We start from the raw sequence: 23,272 nt of genomic DNA, 5'->3' as shown, positions 1-23,272 counted from the left end.
GAGTAGTTAAATTCATAGACACAGAAAGTAGAATGGTGGTTGTCAAGGGCTGAGGGGAAGAGGGAATGTGGAGTTATTTAATGGAGTTTCAGTTTGGGAAGAGAAAAAAGTTCTGGAGATGAATGGTGTGGTGATTGCACAACAATATGAATGTACTTAATGCCACTGAACTGTACACTTAAAAATGGTTAAGACGGTAAAAAAAATGGTATAATTAAATATATCTTTCTTTACAAAAAAAATCCACAAAGTTTGAGACATTTGTGATCAATAGTTACTCCAAAATTTTTACATAGGGTGATGTATCAGCTAGGTCCAACCAGATAAAACTACTCAAAATGTTTAAAACAGAGGGACTTTAATGCAAGGAATTGGTAATAAGTAATAGAAGAGCTGAGAAGCCGAATACAGATTAGCAACAGCAGGAAGCCACCACCATCTCCAGGCTAGAGGGACTATGCAGGAGGAAGAGGCAGGGTCACCCAAAGGGAGTTGCTCAGGGACTGTGGTCTGAAGCTGGAAGCACAGTGGGCCTGCCCATCTGGAGACAGAGTTGCTGCTGGAGATGCTGCCTGGGGCAAAAAGAGAAGGGGAAACATATTCTTTCCCTTCCTGATGCCCTCCAGTCTCCTGCCAGTGTCTCCCAGTGGCTGGGCCCAGATGAAAGCCAACTGTATTCATCATTTTTGATTAGTTTATGCTGCTGTAACAAACACTATAAAAAATCTCAATTGCTTACAAGAAAGAACATTTATTTCTTGTTCAAGTTCCGTGGCGGTGTATGGGTCAGCTGTGGTTCTGCCCCATATGTCTTCCCATTTGCAGACTGAGGCTTAAGTAGCATCCTCCATCTTGATCTTGTTGCAGAGGGGAAAAAGAAATGGCCAAACCACACAATGGCTCTAAAGCTTTTGATCACAAGTGGTATATATCACTTCCACTCATTCAATTAGCTAAAGCAAGTCATATGACCTTGCTTGATGCCACTGGGTCATGGAAATAAACTCCTTTAGCAGACACTGCAAGTGGGTAACCATGTATAGGAATGTATAATTCTCCTACAGAGAGGGAAGCAAACGGTAACAAGAATAGTCTCTTATCACAGTCTAGTTTCTTTCTCATATTCATTTATCCCCTTTTCGCATGAAAAATATACTCACTCTCCCTACAAAGAATGACATCCCAAAGTCTCAACCAATCAGGACATCAGAGTCAACTTAGTATCTCATGATAGTTTCTGCATTATGTCCAGACATGGCTCCTCTTGATCCAGAGACTTATGAACTTAGAAACAAACAAATGTTACCTACTGCCCCCCACATCTATACCTAATAAGAAATGGTTGAACAAGGACAGAATAAACACTGGAATAAACACTCTCATTCACCAAAAGAAAGAATGGGAGGCACACAACCATGACTGATTTTCAGAATTCCAAAGTCCTGCCGGGTGTAGGAAACATTTCTTGATTAAGTTCCAGTTCAGCCCCCTGTTATTGTTCTTCATAGCCCTTGGCTTTATTCTCTGGAAGGTCCTTTCTTTTCCATTGTCCTTCTCGGCCACATCTGGAAAATATGTACTCCTTGGGGGCTGAGCAACTTTTGCAGCTTCCTTGCTGCCCACAGATATTTGGATCCCAGAAGTTGTTCTCCAGCAGTCACAATCTCTTTTAGACCGAGTTGGTGTATCTTGGAAGTACAACTCTTTTTTAAAACTTGTATAGTGTTTTACCTATCTGATTATAGCCAGCTCCATGTGCCAACTACCACACCTGTAATTCCTTTCAAGACATGCCTCTCTCTCTAGGCATAATTGCTAAGGTAACTTGAACTTATCCGGCCTCCATTGGAGAGCATGCCCTTAGTCTATTTTTCCTGAGACATTGTAGCCAACAAAGGACTTACTGGAAGGGCACTGCTCATGCCCTTGATCTGGTCTCTCTCCCACGCCTGTTTTAACTTGAGGTGTAATCAACTTTGTTACTCAAAGCATTTCAAAATTTCTATCCTTTATTGCTTTGAGATGAGCAACAGTTGCATCTTTCCACCTGCCAGTCCTGGAACTTCTCTCTTTTCCTTTTCATCCCTGCTTACAAAACAGCCAATTCTTTTCTAAACTCATCTCTTTCTTGTAGTATCCTGTCAAATGCTGCTAAAAGCAACCAAGGTACACTAGTAACAATATCTTTCCCAACCTCTTTGCATAAAACCACAAGCTCCTTGGTACATTATCTGCCTTCCATATGACCAGAGGCTACGGTTTCCTTGCTGCCCACCACTAGGCCCCAAAGCCAGTGACACACATTTTAGGACAGTATTCTGCTCCTGCCTTCAATTACTCTGTTAGTCAGCTTTTTCTAGGTAATGTTGTGTTAACAGGAGAGGGAGGAGAAAAAACATGGCACTGTGATGTCTTGGAAGCCAGGGGAAGAGGAAGTGTTAAGAAGAAATTGTGATTAACTCTTTTTTTTTGCTGGGAAAGATTAACCCCAAGCTAACATCTGTTGCCAATCCTCCTCCCTCTCTTTGTTTTTCCTCCCCAAAGCCCCAGTACATAGTTGTATATTCTAGTTGTAGGTCTTTATAGTTCTTCTACGTGAGCTGCTACCACAGCATGGCTACTGACAGACAAGTGGCGTGGTTCCGTGCCAGGGAACCGAACCCGGGCTGCCGAAGCTGAGTGCACCGAACTTTAACCACTAGGCCATCAGGGCTGGTTCGTGGTCAACTCTTATGTACAGCTGCCTTCTGGACTTCTCTGCTTGGCTGGCCCATGAGCATCTCATATTCACCAAGTCCAAAAATGTGCTCACCTTTTTCTCTCTTGAGTCTTCTTTCTCAGCGAATGGTGCCACAACTGCCCCAGTCAGCCAACCTAGAAGGTCCTCTAGGCGCCTCCTGGTTAAGCTCTGCAGCAGCCACTGATGGTTGCCCACCCAAGACCTGTTCACTCTTCCTTTCTGCTTCCCAGCAGGTCTCTGTTGTTCTTCAGACACGCATCCACGTTCCCCTGTGTGGCCATGTGCTTCAGGGAATGCAGTGCCATCCCATCCCCAGGAGAGAGTCTGATTAGTCCAAGTTAATCACAGTGGTTCCATTTCTCTTGCTAATGACTGGTTTGGTCATGGGTATGTGGCACAGTTCTGGCCAAGGCAATCTAAGGGGAGGTGTGATAGAGGCTTCTGTGAAAGGGTCTCTTGCTTCTATGAGAGATACACTAGAAGAGGCCATCTCTTCTTTTTTTGGATATTGTCATGGAATTTGCCAACCACAGCTGTCTTACAACCTGGAGGAGAGGTAGCCTGGTAGTAATATTGATATACCTACAATGAAGATGCCAAGTGGAAAAACCTTGGGTCTTGATAATGTCATTGAGCTCACTTAACCAACCCTGGGCCTTCCTTGCCTCAGGTCTTCTTATGAAGAGATAATAAATTGACTTTATTAATAGTTAATAAATTGTATGAGATAATAATTTGACTTTGCTGTTGTTGTTGTTGTGTTTAAACCAATTTGATTCAGAGTAGTCTGTTTCTTGCAGCTGAAAAACATTCAAATGGATACAACTTCTCAATAGTCTTTCACCCTCTCCCTCAGGTTAATTAGATTGGAGATGGACTCTAGTTCCAGGGATGGGCCTTGATGTGTCTAAATCAGTCACTGTAATCCCATCCCCTTTGACTGTTCCAGAACCCCAGTGAAGAACATGGGATTCAGAATATGGCATTCCCCTAGCCACAGGGATTGGTTCAGGAATGGACCCCTAACCCAATTTGAACCAGTGAAAGTTTGCTGCCTCCTTCTGAGAAGTTACTTTGCTCTCTTAGGAGAAAGTCATGGGGAGAGACAAACCCTCTCTCTCTTAATGTAAACAAGAAAGCATGTTGCTCTGATTGCTGATAGCCGCATTCTACACCACAAGGGAAGCCACCCTGAGGATGAAGTTCACACTGAAGATGGCAGAGAAGAGGAATGGAGACAACCTGGGTCCTTGATGACATTGTTGAGCCTCTAGATCAACCAGTCCTCTGTGCTTACTATTATATGAACCCATATGTCCCTTTGGTTTAGGCCGGTTTGAGTCAGATTTATGTTACTGGCAACTAAAGGCATCCTAGATAGTGACCCATCCTCCCACGCCCTACCAGTTACCAGGTGTGATATTGTGATTTCTAAGAAATATATATATTTGCTCATTCAGGTTATATATTTGGTCTTCATCCACAGTTCTTGCCTCACAGCTCCCAAAACCCTTGGCATTTCCTGAGCCATAGGGGAATGGGAACATCTTTTGTTAGAGTATTTGGTCTCTTGTCCTCAATTCCTGAAAACCTTCAGGGCCATAAAGGTGAAATGGGTGTCTTGTTGATGTTAATGAAGGTAACTTTTCGACCCCACCCAGGGCTGGGGGCTGGTTGCCAAGAGAACCAGCCATGTGATCAAAGGATTGGAACTTTCCGTCTCACCCCCTGATTTCTGGGACGTGGAGGGGGCTTGAGGGTGAAACATTTGCCAATAGGCAATGACTCAATCAATCATGACTACGTAATGGAGCCTCCACTATAACCCAAAAAGGATAGGTTGTCAGCCCTTCTTTTTTGGAGAGCTTCCACACTGGGGGAGCAGAACGCTTCCATGTGCCACTGTGCCAGGCCCCAAGCTCCACGAGGGTAGAAGCCCTTTGTTCGGGACCCTGCCCTATGTATCTCTTCATCTGGCTGTTGATTCGTATCCTTTAACATCCTTTGTAACAAATCAGTAATCTAGTGAGTAAGTGGGTTTTCTTGAGTTCTGTGGGCCATTCTAGCAAATTAATCAAACCCGAGGAGGGAGTCATGGGAACCTCTGATTTATAGCCAGTCAGTCAGAAGTACAGGTAACAACCTGGACTTGCTATTGGCATCCTGAGTCGGAGGGGGTCGTTGGAACCTCCAGTTTGTAGCTGGTTGGTCAGAAGCACAGGTAATGAGCTAGGCTTGCAACTGGCATCTGAAGTGGAGGGCAGTCTTGGACTGAGCCCTTTACCTGTGGAACCTGATTCAACTCTGGGTAGACAGTGTCAGAATTGAGTTGAATTCTGGGACACCCTGAGGGTGTCAGAACTGCTTGTTGGAGTGGGGAAACCTGCACACACACACATTGGAGTTGGGTCCAGGAACCCTTTGCACCAGGTAATGTTGAATTGATCTCTCAAACATGTCTTGAATTTGTCACCTCTACTCCATCCCTAGCGCCTCAGCCAATGCCGGGATTTCTCACACAGATTCCTGCAAATACCTCCTACCTCACTGGTCTCCAGCTCCATCTCCCTCCAAGTCATTCTCTACCTGCTGCCAGTGTGAGCTTTAACAGATGAAGATCTCAGTGCATCACTTCCCTGCTTCAAACCCTCTACTTGGTTGTCTCTAACTCAGTTTTGTTTTGTTTTTTTTACAGGGAAGGATTCACCCTGAGCTAACATCTGTTGCCAATCTTCCTCTTTTTTTTTTTTCCTCCCCAAAGCCCCAGTACATGGTTTATATCTTAGTTGTAAGTCCTTCTAGTTCTATGTGGGACGCCGCCACACCATGGCAACTGACATAAGAGTGGTGTGGTTGTGAGACTGGGAAACGAACCTGGGCTGCCGAAGTAGTAAGAGGGCCAAACTTTAACCACTAGGCCATCAGGGCTGGTCTTCTAACTCAGTTCTTAAGACTTATTTCAAGATTCTTATGGGAACCCTTTCTGACACTCCTCAAGCTGTTCCATTGCTTCTTTGGCCAACCATGATACCCCATCAAAGAAAATACTATACCACATTATTTTTCTCTTTTCTATCTCTGCTCACTGGACAGTGGGGAGGTCTATGTTCCCAGACTCAACTGACACTAAGTTTGTTGAGCATACACATGCCAGAATTAACTTTCATCTAAACTGTCACATACACTTAAGAGGGGAGAGATAACCAAGTAGCTAATTTAGTGTAATGTCAAGAACAATGGACTGCAACCCACAAAGCCTGAAATTTGGTTTTGATTTCACCAGTGAGGAGCTGTGGGGACATCAAGGAAATGCCTTGGCCTCTATGCATCTGTGAAATGGGAATACCGAGGTTACGTCAGTGGTAACATAGTCTACTGTCTACCTTTTTTGTAGGGATGGTTATTTTGCCTGGAAACTTTTCATTCACAGTGAAAACACAAAAAGGGCAAAACTACTAATGCGATGGAAAGTAAAAAGTAAACACCAAACTCTTTCATAATGAGTTTATTTTCCATAATTTTTAGCATAGGTAACAGATTCATGTTCCAAACATACGGACCAGAGGAGAATGAAGGGGGTGATGATGCTCATTAGAGGTGGCTTCAAAGGACCGCCAGATAGCACTCTGAATGAACAAAACACATGACACAAAATGCACTCCCTTGGGGGCAGTCAAAACACATGAAGGTAGGTTATTCTGTCACTAAAACAGCTTGGCTTTGGCTGTTCTACTCTCCCTGCAGAGGGGAAGACCGAGTCGGGTGGTGGTGATTACTTCTCAAACAGAGAGTGATTTAACACCACCACTGGCTATGTGACAGGTAAACTAATTTGCTCAAATCACGAAGCTTGGGTTTTTCCAGCCACATTCATTTGGTTGCTTGCACATGACAACAGCAGCATTTGTTGGTGATGGGATGCAAAGGCCCGGGCATTGCAGCTAGCAAGAGAGCACAAACAACTCAAGGCGGGACACTACAGCTAGTTCAGCAGCTTTCACCCCAAGACCACAAGGCAGGGGAGTCGAAAGGATGATTTCTTTCAGCCCATGACTGCACGAAGGCTTGATGTGGTGTTGGATCAAACTAAATTTACACCTTTTACTTAAACTGCTGGTATTCCCTCCATCTCAAATCTTTGGAAGCCACTGAACGTGATGGAAATGTGGTCTTCTGGCCCAAACAGCAGTCTGGAGCCTGTGGCTGGCTGGATTTATTTTTAGGATTCGAGGGGACCTCTATCAAGCCTCTTTCTTTTATTCTGAACCTCAGTTTCCCAAATATACGAAGGAGGATCCACAGCAACGTGGGGGAGTGGCAAAAGCCTGGGTTTCCTGGTCAGATGGACTGAGATGTGAATCTCAGCCTCAGCACCTCCTAATTATATGATCTTCAGTAAGTTGTTTGACTTCTTTGAGCCTTAGTTTTCCCACTTATGGTATGAGAATAATAATAAACACCTGCTTATTTCATTACTTCCTTCTTTCAAAAGACATTTATTGAGTGCCTCTTATGTACAAGGCAATGTCCCAGATCTGAGTCCACAAAGGTGAGTGAAATAGACACAGTTCCTGTCCTCCTGGAGCTTATGGTCCGTTGTGAGAAATACATAACAGACACAAAGCACTTAGGACCACGCCTGGCTTTTAACAGGCACTTAAGAAATGCTTTGAGTTGACTAGAAATGTAATTATTGAAATTCAGTACCATTTTGATATGCATTCATTCATTTTTCATTGATCCCTCTCCCATCTCAGGGCCTTTGCATATGTTATTCTGGCTGTCGGGGTTCTTTCCTCAACTAGTCACGTGGCTCCCTCTCTCATTTCATTCATATCTGTACTCAAACGTCACCTCCTCAGAGAGGCGATTCCTAACCACCTATTGAAATAGCCCTCTCATGTCAATTATGTCTCAATAAAAATGAAAAAAAGCATTTTTTTAAAAATAGCCCTCCCACCTCTATCACATTCTATCCACTTATCTTACTTTTTTTGTGTGTGAGGAAGATCAGCCCTGTGCTAACATCTGCCAATCCTCCTCTTTCTGCTGAGGAAGACTGGCCCTAGGCTAACATCTGTGCCCATCTTCCTCCACTTTATATGGGACGCCGCCCCAGCATGGCTTGCCAAGCAGGGAATCGGTGCGGCCGGGATCCAACCCGCCGCAGCGGAGCACGTGCACTGAACCGCTTGCGCCACCGGGCCGGCCCCACCACTTATCTTACTTTAAAACCATTCTTGATGGGTTTAAAAATTATCTATTACTGTTAAGTTCCTCTTAGATTTTGGGTAAATTTTTGTAGTAAAGTCTCTACAATATAATCATATTTTTAAAAGACAGACAGATTTGAAAACACTTTACAATAAAAGATATAAGAATGAGGGGCCAGCCCAGTGCTGTAGTGGTTGGGTTCGTGCACTCTGCTTTGGTGGCCCGGGCTTTGCAGGTTCAGATCCCAGGTGCGGACCTACGTACCGCTCATCAAGCCATGCTGTGGTGGCGTCCCATATAAAGTAGAGGAAGATGGGCACAGATGTTAGCCCAGGGCCAGTCTTCCTCAGCAAAAAAAGAGGAGGATTGGCAACAGATGTTAGCTCACGGCTAATTGTCCTCAAAAAAAAAAAAAAAATATATATATATATATATAAGAATGACCAGTAAGCATATGAAAAGATGCCCCGCATCACTAGTGATCAGGGAAATTTTTAAGAGACTGATACTACTAAGAGTTGGCAAGAACAACTGGAACTCTCATATACTGCTGATGGCAATGCAAAATGGTACAGCAACTTTGGAAAGCACTTGGGCACAGTTAAACTATACACTTACCTTACAACCCAGTAAACCCGCTCCTAGGTATTTACCCAAGAGAATTGAGAACACATACACATATAAGGACTTGCATATGAATGTTCATAGCAACGTTATAAATAATTCATAAATTCATAAAAACTAGTAACAACCCATGTGTCTATCAACTGATGAAGGGACAAATAAAATGTGATGTATCCATACAATGGAATACTACTCAGCAATAAAAAGGAACAAACTACTGATACATGCTACAACAGGAATGAATCTCAAAAACATCATGCTAAGTGAAAGAAGCCAGACTGAAAGGCTATACACTGTATGGTTCCATGTGAATGACATTCTGAATCAGACAGGTGGTTATCTGGGGCCAGGAGTGGGGAGAGGGGTGACTACAAATTGGCACAAGGGAATTTTGGGGGGACACTGGAAATATCTTGAGTGTGGTGGTGGTTACACAACTGTATACAATAGCTAAAACTTGAACTGTGCACGTAAGGTGGGTGAATTTTATTATATGCAAATTATTTAATAAAACTGTTACAAAAGTTTAAAACATATACATATATATGCGTAGAAAGTGACTCTATGCTTATCTCTTGTGGTGGGATTCGGGCGCTTTTTATTTTCTTCTCTTTGCTTACCTAAATTTTGTAAAATTTCCACAATGATGATAGAGTGCTTTTGTAGAGAGAGAAACCAACAATAAAATCCATAAACATAAATAATTGGGTTATTCAACAAGGAATCTATTGTTGAGCCAACATTGTTTGCTTGTAATGACGCCCATTTGGGTCACCTCCTTCTCATCTATCTTTTTTCAGTGGCACTTCTAAGGGGTGAGCTGAGGAAATGGATGCAAAAAGGTACAGAGCTTAATAGCAACGCTTTGTCCATCCAGCTCTCAGTTTGGCTCTCACCTTATTTTTGGATGAATACACAGTAGACTAATGATGGGGGGCTCTCATCCTGCTTTGCCAACTCCACCTTCCATTCCAACCCAATCAACTCATGCATCCTCCAGGCCCCACGAGAAAGTCCTCACAGGGCTGGGCAGATTGTGGTTCGTGGGGTGTAGGCTGGGCCCCCGCCTCCAGCTCACACTGGTCTGTTGAGTGCTGCATGGTCTTGGAGAAGGCAAGAGGCCATTTATCAGTGGAGACCCATGATTAGAATGACCACTCGTGCTGCACATGGCAGGACGGGACACGGAGTTCCTCTAAGAGCCCCCTCTGGGGTGGGCGTGCTCAGTGTCAACAGGCCTCTCTGGCTCTTTTTCCCTGTCACACATCCAATTCATCTCCTAACTTTCCGCCTGTGAAAAGGCAGTCACCTTAGGAGACCTGGCCAGCCCGTAGGTAGAGGACGCCACATCAGGAAAAGTCTGCATTGCTTGCCCTTGCATGCCTTGGGGTAGCTGGACAAGGCCCCTGACAGGGCCCAGGTGTCAGGACACAGGATTCTAGTGAGGATAATAAAGCTATACTTATGAAATAGCTTCAAGAAATATCATCCCATGGAGGGAGCATGCAATTTTCTAGCTGCTTTAGTCAAAAAGTAAGGACGAGCAGAAGCTCAGAGCAGTTGGGATGGCACAGGGGAGGGAGATGAATCATAGGTTTCCTTGAGGCCTCTGCTTTGCCACCCATAAATGCTAAGTTGGGAAAAATCTTGGGTTCCCAACCTGGGTTCTCTGTCCTCAGGGTTCACACAGACACTATTTTCAGGAACTACTTCCAACACTTTAAAACTCCACATGTTATTCACAGTAGTAAACAGGTGAAAACAACTCAAGTGTCCATTGATAAATGAATGGGCAAACAAAATGTGATGTATGTATATATACAATAGAATATTATTCAGCCTTAAAAAGGAACAAAGTACTGACACATGCTACAACATAGATGAACCTTGAAGACACGCTAAGTGAGAGAAGCCAGTCACAAAAGGACAAATACTTGTCTTTGTATGAAGGACAAAAAGGACGAATACCTCTACTTGTATGAGGTACCCACAGTAGTCAAATTCAGAGAGACGGAAAGGAGAATGGTGGTTGCCAGGGGCTGGGAGGAGTGGGGGGTTAATTGTTTAATGGGTACAGAGTTGCAGTTTGGGATATTAAAAAAATTATGGAAAGAGTGGTGATGGTTACACAACAATGTGAAGGCACTTAATGCCACTAAACTGTACACTTAAAGATGGTTACAATGGTAAATTTTATGTTCTGTATATTGTATCACATACACAAAAAAACAAACACGCCACAGGTACCCACAAGACCTCACTCCCTCACAGAAGTATCAAGTCATACCTGTTAGCATTCAGATCAAATTTCTGAATGGGCAGGCATAGCCTTTGATTGATTTTTTAAAAGAAATAAAAATAACACCAAAATATATCAGTTATGACCTAGTGTGGTTTTTTTGGCAGGCACAATCTTTCAAAGCATGGTATCTTTGGGGGAAATAAAACAAAGGGGCCTTGGTGGAAAGGTTGGCTTGAGTGAGTGCCCTGGTCTCCCCCTGCTGTAGGGGCTGTGATTTTGTGGTTGAGGAGGTCATGCTAGAGGAGAAACACACCCTAGAGGAGAGACCAAACTGTGTCTCTGGACAGATGCCACCCAGCCACAGGGACAAGCATTTAGGTTTGAGATGGCCCTTTCTCTGGCCTATTTTTAGAGCCTGGAGTCAGAGTTCTTCACAGTAAGCAGCTAGGAACTCTCTGGCCTACATGACACATAACACTGATACAGTACCAAAAATGGGGCCCATATGTGCACTAGCTACTGAGGGACAGGATGACACACCCTGTCTTGAGACCTCATCCATCACCCCCGGACACCTGGACCAGGTAGGGTTGTGATGGATCCTGGCAACCCGCTCAACACATAGGTGTATAGATATTGTATGCAGAACAGCTCAGGCCGGATACTACAAGAATAAACACAATAGACTTTCATTTCCCAGACCAAGAGCTTGAGGGTAGGGATTCTGGTTCCAAGAACATTCTGTTTCACTATCAGGCAAAAAATCTTTGTGAGAATTTCCAGCTCTCCTCCCCATTATGCCCAATCCAGCTTCCCTGAGAGGCAGGATGTGGTGTGGGAAGAAACCACCAGAAGACAAATCCTAATCCAAACTCTGCCCCTCTGTGGCCTGTGACCTTGGCCCCTTTGAGCCTCAGTTACCTTTGAAATGGCAACAACATCTCGTTCTACCTCATTTGTATGGATCAAATGAGACAGTGTCTGGGAACACGCTTGGAAAGAACATACCGTACAATTGCTTACGAATTTTCTTCTGCCTCTACATCCAGTACTTAGAGTGGAGTAAACGGGGTTAAGTCATCCTGAATTGATTTGGAAACAATCAAAGCCTCAGCGTCACATTCGCTGCCTTGACCCCTGGAAATGTTCTTTTTTATTCACTAAAATTCTAGCAACACTGTGTTTTCTATAGAGACGAGGGGGAAACGTCCAGTTAACTGCATGTTGTTGGGGCCGTGCAAGGATCACCGAGGCAATCTCATTTCCTCTCATCTCAGAAGTCTCCTTTCTTCAAGGTGATATAGGTGTGCTGGGTGAGAGCCACGTAACCAAGGGGCCTCCTGGTCCCCAACCCTTTTTAGGGTTTATGAGCTATCTGTGTTGGGGAGGGCTTTTGTGTTTGTCCTCCTGGAGGACCACAGGGCACCACAGCTTGTCGGCCAACTTCTGCGCCCATCCCCGGAGGGAGCAGGGAATGAGGCCTTGGGGAAGCCCTCGTGCTTGCCCCTCCAGTGAGCAGCTGTGTTTCCAAAGGCTGAAGGTGGGTACTGCGCTTTTGCTTCCTCCTGTCCGTGAATAAATACACCGATGCCTCCACGTGGCCTTGCAGCTGCCTCTTGCATTTTGAGTCTTGCCTGGGCCTGGGTGATGGTGGTGGGCCCTACGAGGAGAGGAAGGAGAACTGAGCCCCCCACCCCTTCTCTGGGCTCAGACCCAGAGGGCAAGCCCCCGGGGCTCATTCCACAGCTGCTCAGACATGACATCCTGTTGCAGTACTTTGAGGGAGAAGAGAACCGCCCTGCACACCTCTTGCAACAAACAAGACAAACCTACGCAGAGCTGGCAGGAGGGGTGCACTGTTCTCCTGGGAAGAGGTCAAGGGGAGTGGCTTCAGTAATACATAGGGAACTCAGGACATGGACACAAAGCATCAAATGGACAGGCCAGCTTTGCTTTTTGCTTCTTCCCAGCTGCCTAATGAGGATTCACACATTTCACTGTGCTCCACCTTAACAGGCCCTCCTGGAGAAAGGTGGAGATGATAAAACCACACAGGCCCCGGAGTCAGACAGGCTCTGGTGGGATTTCCAGCTGAGAGACTGGGCTAGCCTTATCTCCTCTCCAGGCCTCAGTTTTGCATCTGTAGAAGGGGGATAAGAAAGCCTATTCCCAAAGTGTTGTGAGAATTCAATGAGGTGATGTTTGTGGCATCTACCACAGAGGGGTTTTGGGGAAACAGCTTCTTTTCCCTTGCCCTCCTTGGCCTCTCGCTGAGGGGGACGGTAGTAGAGCAGATATCACTAACAGTGGCCCACTGCCTTGTATTTGAGAGGGAGGCACTATAGTGCCTTCTTCAAAACCCCACTGGGCTGCTATCACGTCCAGGATTCACATGTCCAATCGGCGCCCTCAGGCTCAGGGCCTGTCCTCCCTGTACCATTCAAACATCCCAGGCTGGCATGGAGAGGGGTAGATGGGAGCAGCCAGGACCCTCCCCGGCCAAGCCATGGTGGGCCACCCGGCCATTGCGCAGCGGGAGGCGGCCAGGCCTGGGGCCCCCACTGCTCGGGCCCGACTCGGAGGGCAGGCCCGAGTCGCTGGGCTGCACCTCCACAAAGACCCGCGTGCGCAGGAGCCGGCCGGGCCGCTGGGAGTAGGCCTCCTCGTGGCTGTCCCACGGCGGCAGGCAGAGCTGGGCGCGGAAGGCGGCCTGGAAGCCGCGGCGGAAGTTCTCGTTGAAGTAGCCGTAGATGATGGGGTTGGCGCTGCTGTTGAAGAAGGCCAGCCAGTGCGCGAAGGGGAAGGCGTAGACGGTGACCAGGTGCAGCTGCGGCTCGCTGAGCTGCCCGTAGTCGATGAGCAGCAGCAGCGCCCAGAGCGGCAGCCAGGACAGCGTGAAGAACAGCGCCACCGCGACCAGCATGTGCACCGCCCGGGCCCGGCGCCGCGCCCCGCGCGCGCCCTCCACCGCCGCCGCCTCGCGCGCCCGGCCGGGGCCCGCGGCCTTGAAGAGCTTGCGGGCGATGCGGGCGTACAGGACCACGATGAGCGCGAGCGGCGCCAGGTAGATGTGCGAGAAGAGCACGGTGGTGTAGACCTTGCGCATGCCCTTCTCCGGCCAGGCCTCCCAGCACGAGTAGAGCGGGTAGGAGCGGTTGCGGGCGTCCACCATGAAGTGGTGCTCCTCGCGCGTGACGGTCAGCGTGACGGCCGAGGGGCACATGATGAGCAGGGCCAGGGCCCAGATGACCGCGATGGTGACCAGCGCCTTCCGCAGGGTCAGCTTCTCGCGGAAAGGGTGCACGATGCAGCGGAACCTGCGGCGACGGAGGAAACAGAAGTGGGGGGTCTGGGCGGGGGTCCCAGTCGTCCCCGAGGTGAGAGCCAACCCTGGCAACCCTGGATGAGGGCTGGTGGGGTGTGGGCGCTTGACATTCGTCATCGCACCTCAGGCGGCGTCAAAGAACGATTCAGACGTTAATTAGGTTAGTTTGCAAGCTAACTGGTTTCTTACCTCTGAGGGAGTCAGCTCCTGGCTGAGTAGCAGAGGAACAAAGGCAAAAACAGGATTTACAAGAGAGAGGGGAGGAGGAAGCTGCAGGCAGTGTGGGAAATAATGGATCCTGTCTGTGCACTTTGGGGGGTAAAATGGTAGCTAGCAGAGCGATCAGTCTGCACATTCTGTCCTTGAGTAGGCTAAGTAAATGTACCAAAGAAAACAATTTTTAGCTGTTTATGGATTCTCCAGAAAACCTTGGGAGTTCAGGTGTGGAGCCTATGTAACAGGCTGTCCCTATGTCACATGGGCCAGCATCCTTCCAACAGTGCCACCCCAGTAGTAGGACAAGTCTGCACCATTTCCTCATTAGAACGTTTCACCAGTGATTATTATTACACCCTTAATTTACAGATGAGGACACTGGAATTCAGAGGTGTTAAGCAACTGGCTCAAGACCACACAGCTAGCAAGTAGCAAGAACCAGCCTTGAACCCAGATTTGTCTTACTCCACTATGCCATATAAACCTTCACTGTGCATTAGAACCTCCTGAAGCATTTTAGGAAATACTCATGCCCAGTTCTCCTGGCCAAAGATTCCAATCTAATTAGTCAGGGAAGGTCCCATGGCAGTTTAGGGGCTGAACCTGCTCTAGAACACAGGCCTAGAGCTGACTCCCAGCCAAGTGCTCTTTCCACTTCAAACTGTGTCCTGCCCCCCTGCCTACCCACCCTTTCCCCTTCCTGACAGCACCTCCACCTCTCCACGGTCTGTCTCAAGCCTTGCTGTCTCAACCTGTATGACTTTGGGCTACTGGTTTCATAGCATCACACACTTAAAGAAATTGCCAGGGAACAAGTAATTTTTAAAGCATGTAGTACTGGCTATAAGTGCAATAGCAGTTAATGGACGGAGGAGAATCGTGGGGCAGACCAGGAAGGCTTCCTGAAGCAGATGGGAAATTGAAGAAGACTGCAAACACCACTGGGAGAGGTTGCATACTCACACATCATTCAACGATGATAACAAAATGAAGACCAGTGAAGGAGAGGGACTTCCCCCAATTACCCAGCTAGTTAGTGGCCTTGCAGAGACAGGAACCCAGTTCCATCACCCCAGCTGCCCACTTCACTGGGTCACAAAATACTGGGTTTGATAAGGGCAGAGGTGGAATGAGGATGAGGACCCTAGATTCTAGAAAGGGCGGAGCTAAGAAGTGCCTGTATGGGGAAGAGGACAACAAGTTGGGTGTGCGTGTAGGAAGAAATAAAATCGTATTAAGAGCTGACATTTGGACCCTGTGCCAGGTAGTGTCCAGTTCTACAAGCAGAAGCTCACTGAAGCATTCCAACCACTCTTCAGGGTATTTACCATTTCACAGATGAGAAAACTGAGGCTCAGAGCAGTTAAGTGACTTAGTGAAAAGGCTCACTGAGGGGCAGAAGGGAGAAGGACTATTTGCAGTTAGGTCAGTGTTTTATTGCTTGCCAAGCCTCCTTGGCCCCTGGCTCCATTATATTAGCAGACCCATGCTTATCAGAGAATCTGATGGACTCTGAGGCTGAAAGACCAGAAGTAGCTGGAGATAGGGTGGAGATAGGGGGCCAGTAGGGCCTGGACTGCGTGGGACCGGCAGTGAGGCTGTGGAGGTGGGGTGAAGGAGCAGAGACACACACTTCCTCTGCAGCTATACTGAGGCCTGCCCATTAAGCTGGCTCCCCTGGCTCAGACTCATGGGTGGCAGGGTCTTGCTGCTCGGGGAATGAGGACTGCCTTCAAGCTCCTCACAAGCCCCAGGAATCCCTGTTAAATCTCCTTAGAAGCTGCCTCCAGGCCTTCTGGAAGGAGGTGGTGGTGTCCTCTGTAGGTCCTCCAAGTCTAGAGGGCAGCCAGCCACACAATCCTTCCCTTTATGGCTCAGGATTTAGCCCCACCCACTGCAGAGCAGCCCCAGCCTTCCAGCCAGCCCAGCATTGAAGACAGTGGCTCTTCTTAGTGCTGGGCCCAAGTCAGCCTGGGATAACCCAGTCGGGAACCCTCTCACCTTTCCACGGCAATGGCCACCAGTGTGAAGACAGAAGCCGACACGGACATGCCCTGCACCAAGCCGCTCATCTTGCATGTGGCGTTGTCGAAGGGCCACCCTGCAATGACAGAGGCCACCATAGAGTAAGAGATGTCTCACCTTCAAAAAGCCAGGGACCTTGTGCCGTCTAAGCTAGTCCCTCTGTGGCTTGGATCTTTCCTCTGTGTCCTGCTAGGTGGTCATCTGCTGATACACTTCCAGGAATGAGGAACTGACCATCCCATACCACTGTGGACAATTCTATTAAAGAGACAATTTCTATATTGACGTTGATTTCTCTCCATGAGCTTTGTGTGAGGAAGATCAGCCCTGAGCTAACATCCATGCTAATCCTCCTGTTTTTTTTTTTTGCTGAGGAAGACCGGCTCTGAGCTAACATCTATTGCCAATCCTCCTCCTTTTTTTTCCCCAAAGCCCCAGTAGATAGTTGTATGTCATAGTTGCACATCCTTCTAGTTGCTGCATGTGGGATGCGGCCCCAGCATGGCTGGAGAAGCCATGCATCGGTGCGTGCCCAGGATCTGAACCCGGGCCGCCAGCAGCGGAGCGCACGCACCCAACCGCTAAGCCACGGGGCCGGCCCTCTCCATGAGCTTTGGATCCACCCAGCCCTGCCTGGCTTTCTGCTCCCATAGCCCTGCCCCAAGTTCTAGGCCAGTGGTTCTCAACCCTGGCTGCTCACTAGAATCGACTGAGAGCTTTGAAGGAACCAGTGTCCAGGCCCAAGCCAGACCATTTACAATCAGAATCTCTGGGGGTGGGACGCAGGCATCTGTATTTTTACAATCTACCCAGGGGATTCGAGTGGCGGCCAAAGATGAGAACCACGAGGACAAATCAATCCTGACTCCCAGGTCGGGGCAGGTAGAAGCAGCTTTAGCCCCTCCTACTGGCATCCTCACTCTGATCCCTGGGCTTCTGCATTGTCATGAGACCTGGGCCACACCTGCCCTCAGGATTGGTAATCAGATCCACATCTTGGGTCCTGAGGCCATGTGTTGGTAACTGCCTGGTGTCTCTGCTTCTCTAGGCCTGGGGGCCCCACCTTATTCTTGTCTACTGTGCTTGGAGACAGGAGTCCTCTCCCAAGGCTGGGGCCCTCCTGTCACAAGCTGTGTTCCCTGAGGTGACTTCTTGCCTGCACGCATATTGAGTACCAGGCACTATCTCATTCAGTCCTCACAACAACCCTATTATTATCATCTCCTTTTTATAGATGAGAAAACTGAGGGGAGATTAATTGATTTACAGTCTCTTTGCCCACCATGGATTAGTGGTGAGAGTTCAGTCTGGGAGCTGGGGAGTTTAAATGTCATGGGAAGTCAGCATCGCTGTAGAGAGCAGATTGGTTCCAGCAATTCCTCTCCCGAGTTCATATCCTGAAGACATTCCCCCACTGTCCACAAAGATGTTCACTGCAATGTTTTTTGTAGTGATGGAGACTTGGAGGTAGTGGTGTGCTGGTAAATCAGCCCTCAAGAAAAAGCTCTGGTTTGTAGCATTTGCCAATTTCTGTGGTGTAAAATCTCCCTACGTGGCAAAGTTCATACTACCAACATGATGTCACTGAACATGGACAAGCTGGCTCCAGTACACCACTGGGTAGAGGCCACCTGGGTGCCCATCCCTGGGAGACCAGAGGGTAAAGTGTGGTGGATGCACATCAGGGAGTACCAGGCGGCAGCTGGAAGCAACAGGTTAGATGTACCCATGGCAACACCAATAGAAGGCTTAGCGAATAAAGAAGTGGAATAAGATCTGTAACCCAAAACCACTCAATTAAATTAACAATATATCCACAAAAATAACCAGGAAAGTCCCGACACAGAAAAACTTCAAGGTGAACCAGCCCCTACCAGACATTAAAACATATTATCAAACACCTATAATTAAGACAGTCTGGTATTGGTGCATGAATAGACAAGCAAGCAGACCAGTAAAAAGGACAGAAAACCCAGCAACATACTCAAGTACAGTAGAAGTTTAGTACGTGATAAAGGGGGCGTCTGAAGTCACCGTGCAAAGATTGACATTTCAATAAATGGTGCTGGGTCAACTGGAATTGACCATTTGGAAAAAGATAAAATTAGATCCATATCTCACACCATAATCAAGAGTAAATTCCAAGTGGATTGGGGATATAAGTGTAGAAAATTAAACTGTACAAGTACTAGAAAAAAAAATCCACAGGTAAATTCTTCTTTATGTGTAGGGAAAGGCTTTCTAATTATGTTTCAAAATCCAGAGGCAATAAAAGAAAAGATTGATAAATTTGACTATATAAAAATTTTTAATTGCATAGCAAAAACTTCTATAAATAAAGTCAAAAGACAATTGGCAAACTGGGAGAAAATATTTGCAACATATAACACAAAGTGGTATTACTCCTAATATATAAAGAACCCTTAAAAATTGAAGGACAAAGGACTAAAAACCTTATGGAAAAATGTGAAAAGGATACACAATTCACAGAAAAGATTTAAAAATTGTCCTTAAACCTATGAAAAAATATTCAAACCTCATTCATAATTAGAAAAATGCAAATAACCATGGCAAGGCTGTGGAGAAATGGGAGCTCTCATTGCTAGTGAGAATGCAAACTGATACAACTCTTCTGGAGAGGAATTAGGTGATACCTAATTTATGCACTTATCTTTTGATTGGGCAATCTCACTCTGGTAATCTACCCTGAATATACACCTCCAGTGATACAAAATACATATGCACAAGGATATTCATGGTAGCATTGTTTGTAATTGCAAAATATCTAAACAACCTAAATTCCAATATACAGAAGTGGTTGAACAAACTATGGTACATCTACACAATGGAGTATTATACAGCTGTAAAAAAGAATAAGGAAGAACTCTATGAACTGCTATGGAGCGATTTCCAGGATATATTGCTGAGTACAAAAAGCAAAGTGCAAGGAGTGTCTATAGTATATTACCCTTCATGTAAGAAATAAGGGGATATAGGAAAATATACACTTATCTGCTCATTTGTGCAAAGGAAGTACAGGCAGGATAAATCTGAAAATAATGAGATTGGCTACCTATAGAAGGAGGGGTAAGAATGGGGTGGAAATAATGGAGGGAAGGGGGAATAGCGATGACAGAGGAGGGACATTTCTCTGAATGTATCTTTTGGTATGGCTCTGACACTTTAGAACCATGGCAATGTTTCACATGCTCAAAAAAGAAATAAATCAAAATTTATCAGGACGGAGGGAAAACCCAAAGTGGAAGACAAACAATAACAAATGAACCTGAATGTATTACAAGTGATTAATAACCCCAGGGAAGGGGCATGGGGAAACAAGAGACTCACCTAAGTCACTTGGGAAAACAGTCTATAGACTGTCTATATACGAACTGGACACAGATACTGTACTCTTTCTAAGAAATTTGTTTCTCACAGCAGTATGGATTAGCAATACTAAAACTACCTTATGTGTATACTGAGATTGAACAAATAAGTAAATATATTGTGGATAAATAGAGCTAGATTTCTCACTGTCAGAGAAAGAAGTTACAAATGAGGAAAAGAGGCAAGTTAAAATGAATCCTGTGATATTGGACTGGAATCAGAGGTATCGTGGGTTTTCACGTACATACAGATAGGTAGATATAGAAATAAAGGTGCCTATTAAATGTGTGTGTTAGCATCCGTGTATTTCCTAGCTCTGTCCCTTCTGCCAAACCCCTGCTAAATGCCCCGCTAGTCCCTACTTAGACACTCTCAGTGATAGGGAGCTCACTACCTGAAAGACAGGACTCCCTATGTTGGAGAACACCTCAAATAAGTGGATTTTTAGGTCCTTATTCAGAGGAAACCTGTCTCCCTACCACTTCTTCCACTGGTTCTAGTTCTGTGCATGCGAGCTACCTATGAGAGGAAGACTGAAAGGTGTAGTGGTAAGAATAGGGATGTGAGAATGTGGGACTTGACGCTTAGCTGTGTGACTACAGACCAGTCCCTTAACCACTCTTAGCATCAGTTTCCTCATCCGTAAATGGGGATAACAATAACACACACTTTATTAGATTCTTGTAAGGATTAATTAAGATAATGCCGGAAGAGTATATCACACAATGCCTAGTACAAAGAAAATGATTAATTCATTGTATCTATTATTTCTAGTCTAATCCCTCAGCCACAAGACTGTCTTGCAAGTTTGAGACAATAGCATCTCGGCCAAGAGACCAGGGCAGCAACGATTTCAGGGGTGAGAGGTACTCCCTCCGCCTCCACCGCATCCACTCACCAGTGATGAGGTTGTCCACAAGGGTGGTGGGCATGCAGAAGATGCCCACTAGCAGGTCGCTGACAGCCAGGTTAAGGATAAACATGTTGGTGACGGTGCGCATGTGCCGGTTCTTGAGCACGATGAAGCAGACCAGGGCGTTGCCCACCATGCAGAGGAGGAAGATGAGCACGTAGGCCACGATGAACATGGCCGCCACTGGTGACGAGTGCTGGTAGTAGGACGAGAACGTGAGGTTTGCAGCCGCGGTGGCCCTGGTGTTACTCCCATTCTGGCTTGGGCTTGGGGGCCAGCTGCTGTTGGGAGGCTGGGAGGGGTCCCCTAGGACAAAGGAGCATATGGGTCAGGACCCTAGGCAAAGAGGAGATGACTGACTTCTCACCACTGGTGAGATCCTTCTGTGCTCCAAACCCTGCCTGTGCCCTAGTACCCCAATCACCTGCTCAACTCCAACCACAACTGGGTGCACTGATCCAAGACTTTCAACCCGCAGCCACTCGCATCCTGATCTCACACCTCCCACCCCGCCTGGTCCACGACTCTTTTCCCAGTGTCAGCCAGTCTCCGTTAGCACACAGTCTCCTCTCTGCCCCATCTAGGCTCCATCCTTCTCAGCCCTGCTCCCTGCCCTAGAGGCTGAAGAACTACATCACCCAGGTTCCCTTGCCCTCTGGTTTTTGACCAAGTTCAGCCAATGGGAGGCACTGAAGAAGACTGAAGGACTGGAGAGAAGTCAGGGTATTCATCTCCTGACTCCCTCCCTGCCTGGCCCACTTCTGCCTGTGGGGCTGTTTTTATGGGCACAGCTCCTGTTAGGTGACTCCTGTTCCATGGCTCTAGCTCTTGCGGGGCCACAGTGACGCTGTTTCCTCTCTGCAGTCCCTGGATGCTTCACCATCCCTTGCTGGTTCTCTTACCCTCCCCTCCCCCCTGTAAAGTCCCTCCATTAACTCTCTTCAGTTAAACCCTTTCTGAATGCACCGCCTATTTTCTTCTGGAACCCTGACTATTACACCCTCAAAATCTTGATGTCCCTCCTCATCATCTCCACAGAATTTTAGTTGGGAAAGGCAAGAAGGCAGTAGAGGAAGAAAGAATGAAAGGGGACTGTGAACCAGGGCTAAGGAGCAAAGGCACACATTAAAGTCACCAGAAAGCCATCCCAAGGCAAGGCTAGCGCTCATCCTTCACCTCTCCCCGTCGTGGTGATCAGCTGCTTCACCTGCACAGCGTTTCACAGAGCACTTCCATATCTATTATTTTATCTAACCCTCCCAGCTACCCCATGAGGGAAACAGGTTAGGAATTAGTCCCTTTTGAAATGGGACAACTGGGATCAGAGGGATTCTGTGACTTGCTCAAGGTGGCACAGGAGTGGTCCTGTGCCGAGCTGGTTCTGCTCTGAGAGTCTCGCAGTCAGTCCCAGGCTTTACTGTGTGTTTCTCCAGCCTCGTTTGGAAGGGAGCAGCTCGGTGTCCAACAACAGCTCCTCTGGGAAGCCATTAGATGTGATGACTCACAATGTTGTCTTGTAAACTCTCCTCCTGCCTTCCTGTGGGACTGAAGGTGGCCGGTTCCAGGGGATGAACAGTCTTTGGGGAGTCTTCTGTTGTGTCCAGAGCTCAGCCATTGGCCTGGAGGCCTGCTGGAGGCTTGGGACCTGGAGGCTAGAGACACCCTGGGGGAGCAAGGGCCAACGTGCTGGCACGATGGGGCTCGCAGGGACCAGCAGGTGCAGTGGGGGCACTCAGGTTCGGGGTGGAGGGCCTGTTGGTGGGGGTGCAGAAGCTGGAAGCTTCCAGTGCACAGTGAGAGGGAGAGATGATACCCTTCTGCTTAGGCCCTCTGGAGGCATCCAGTTGCATCCAACTGTCTTTATTTTAATATGGAAAATGTCAAACATGTACAAGAAAGAATGTTTTAGTGAACGTACATAGGAGTATATAGTTTAACGAACCATTACAAGAGAGAAGAATATAAAGAACCTCCACAGATATATCATCCACCTTCAACAATTATCAACTCAAGGCTAAGCTTGTCTCACCCATTCCCCCACCTCTCTTTGGATTATTTTGAAATGAATCACTTCCTTTCATCCATAAATATTTCAGTTTGTATCTCTAAAAAATGAGTCAAAAAAAATAACCATGGTATCATTATCACACCTGACAAAATTAACAATTATGTAATAATATTATCAATTATCCAGCATCTAGTATTCAAAATTCTCTGATTGTTAGATAATTTTTAAAATAATTGGTTTGTTTGAGTGACAGTCCAGACAAGATTTCTAAGTGGCAAACCACCCCAAAATTTAGTGGTGTGGCACTGTGGCTTGGCAATGTGGGTGGCCCTTCTGCAGGTCTCTCTTTGGATCACTCATGCAGCTGTGGTCATCTGATGGCTCGACTGGGACTGGAAGGTCCAAGATGACCTCCCTCACATGGCCTGTGGTTAGTGCTGCCCTGTGTTAGTTCTCCACGTGGCCTCTCCTCCTCCAGGAGACTAGACTGGGCTTCTTCACAGCTTATTGGTCACAGGATTCCAAGACAACAAGAGAAGAAGCTACAGGCTTCTTAAGATCTAGGCTCCAGAATTTTC

General features: G+C 46.8%; 1 protein-coding gene across 1 annotated transcript; it reads right to left on the bottom strand.

Moving 5' to 3' along the window:
* Positions 1 to 8,707: 8,707 nt before the first annotated feature.
* On the bottom strand, positions 8,708 to 21,002 carry NPFFR1 (neuropeptide FF receptor 1; the record flags this gene model as incomplete). The annotated part of the gene is made up of 3 exons (XM_004427162.2): positions 8,708 to 14,137; positions 16,363 to 16,462; positions 20,672 to 21,002. Coding segments are annotated over 3 exons (1,308 nt in total), but the record flags the coding sequence as incomplete, so codon positions are not given.
* Between the last annotated feature and the right edge of the window lie 2,270 nt (positions 21,003 to 23,272).

Source organism: Ceratotherium simum, chromosome 6 (genome assembly GCF_057802395.1).
Source record: "Ceratotherium simum simum isolate JZ-2026a chromosome 6, ASM5780239v1, whole genome shotgun sequence".
NCBI lineage: Eukaryota > Metazoa > Chordata > Mammalia > Perissodactyla > Rhinocerotidae > Ceratotherium > Ceratotherium simum.
The sequence above is the reverse complement of the archived record's forward strand: the minus strand, read 5'-3'. Positions and strand labels throughout refer to the sequence as shown.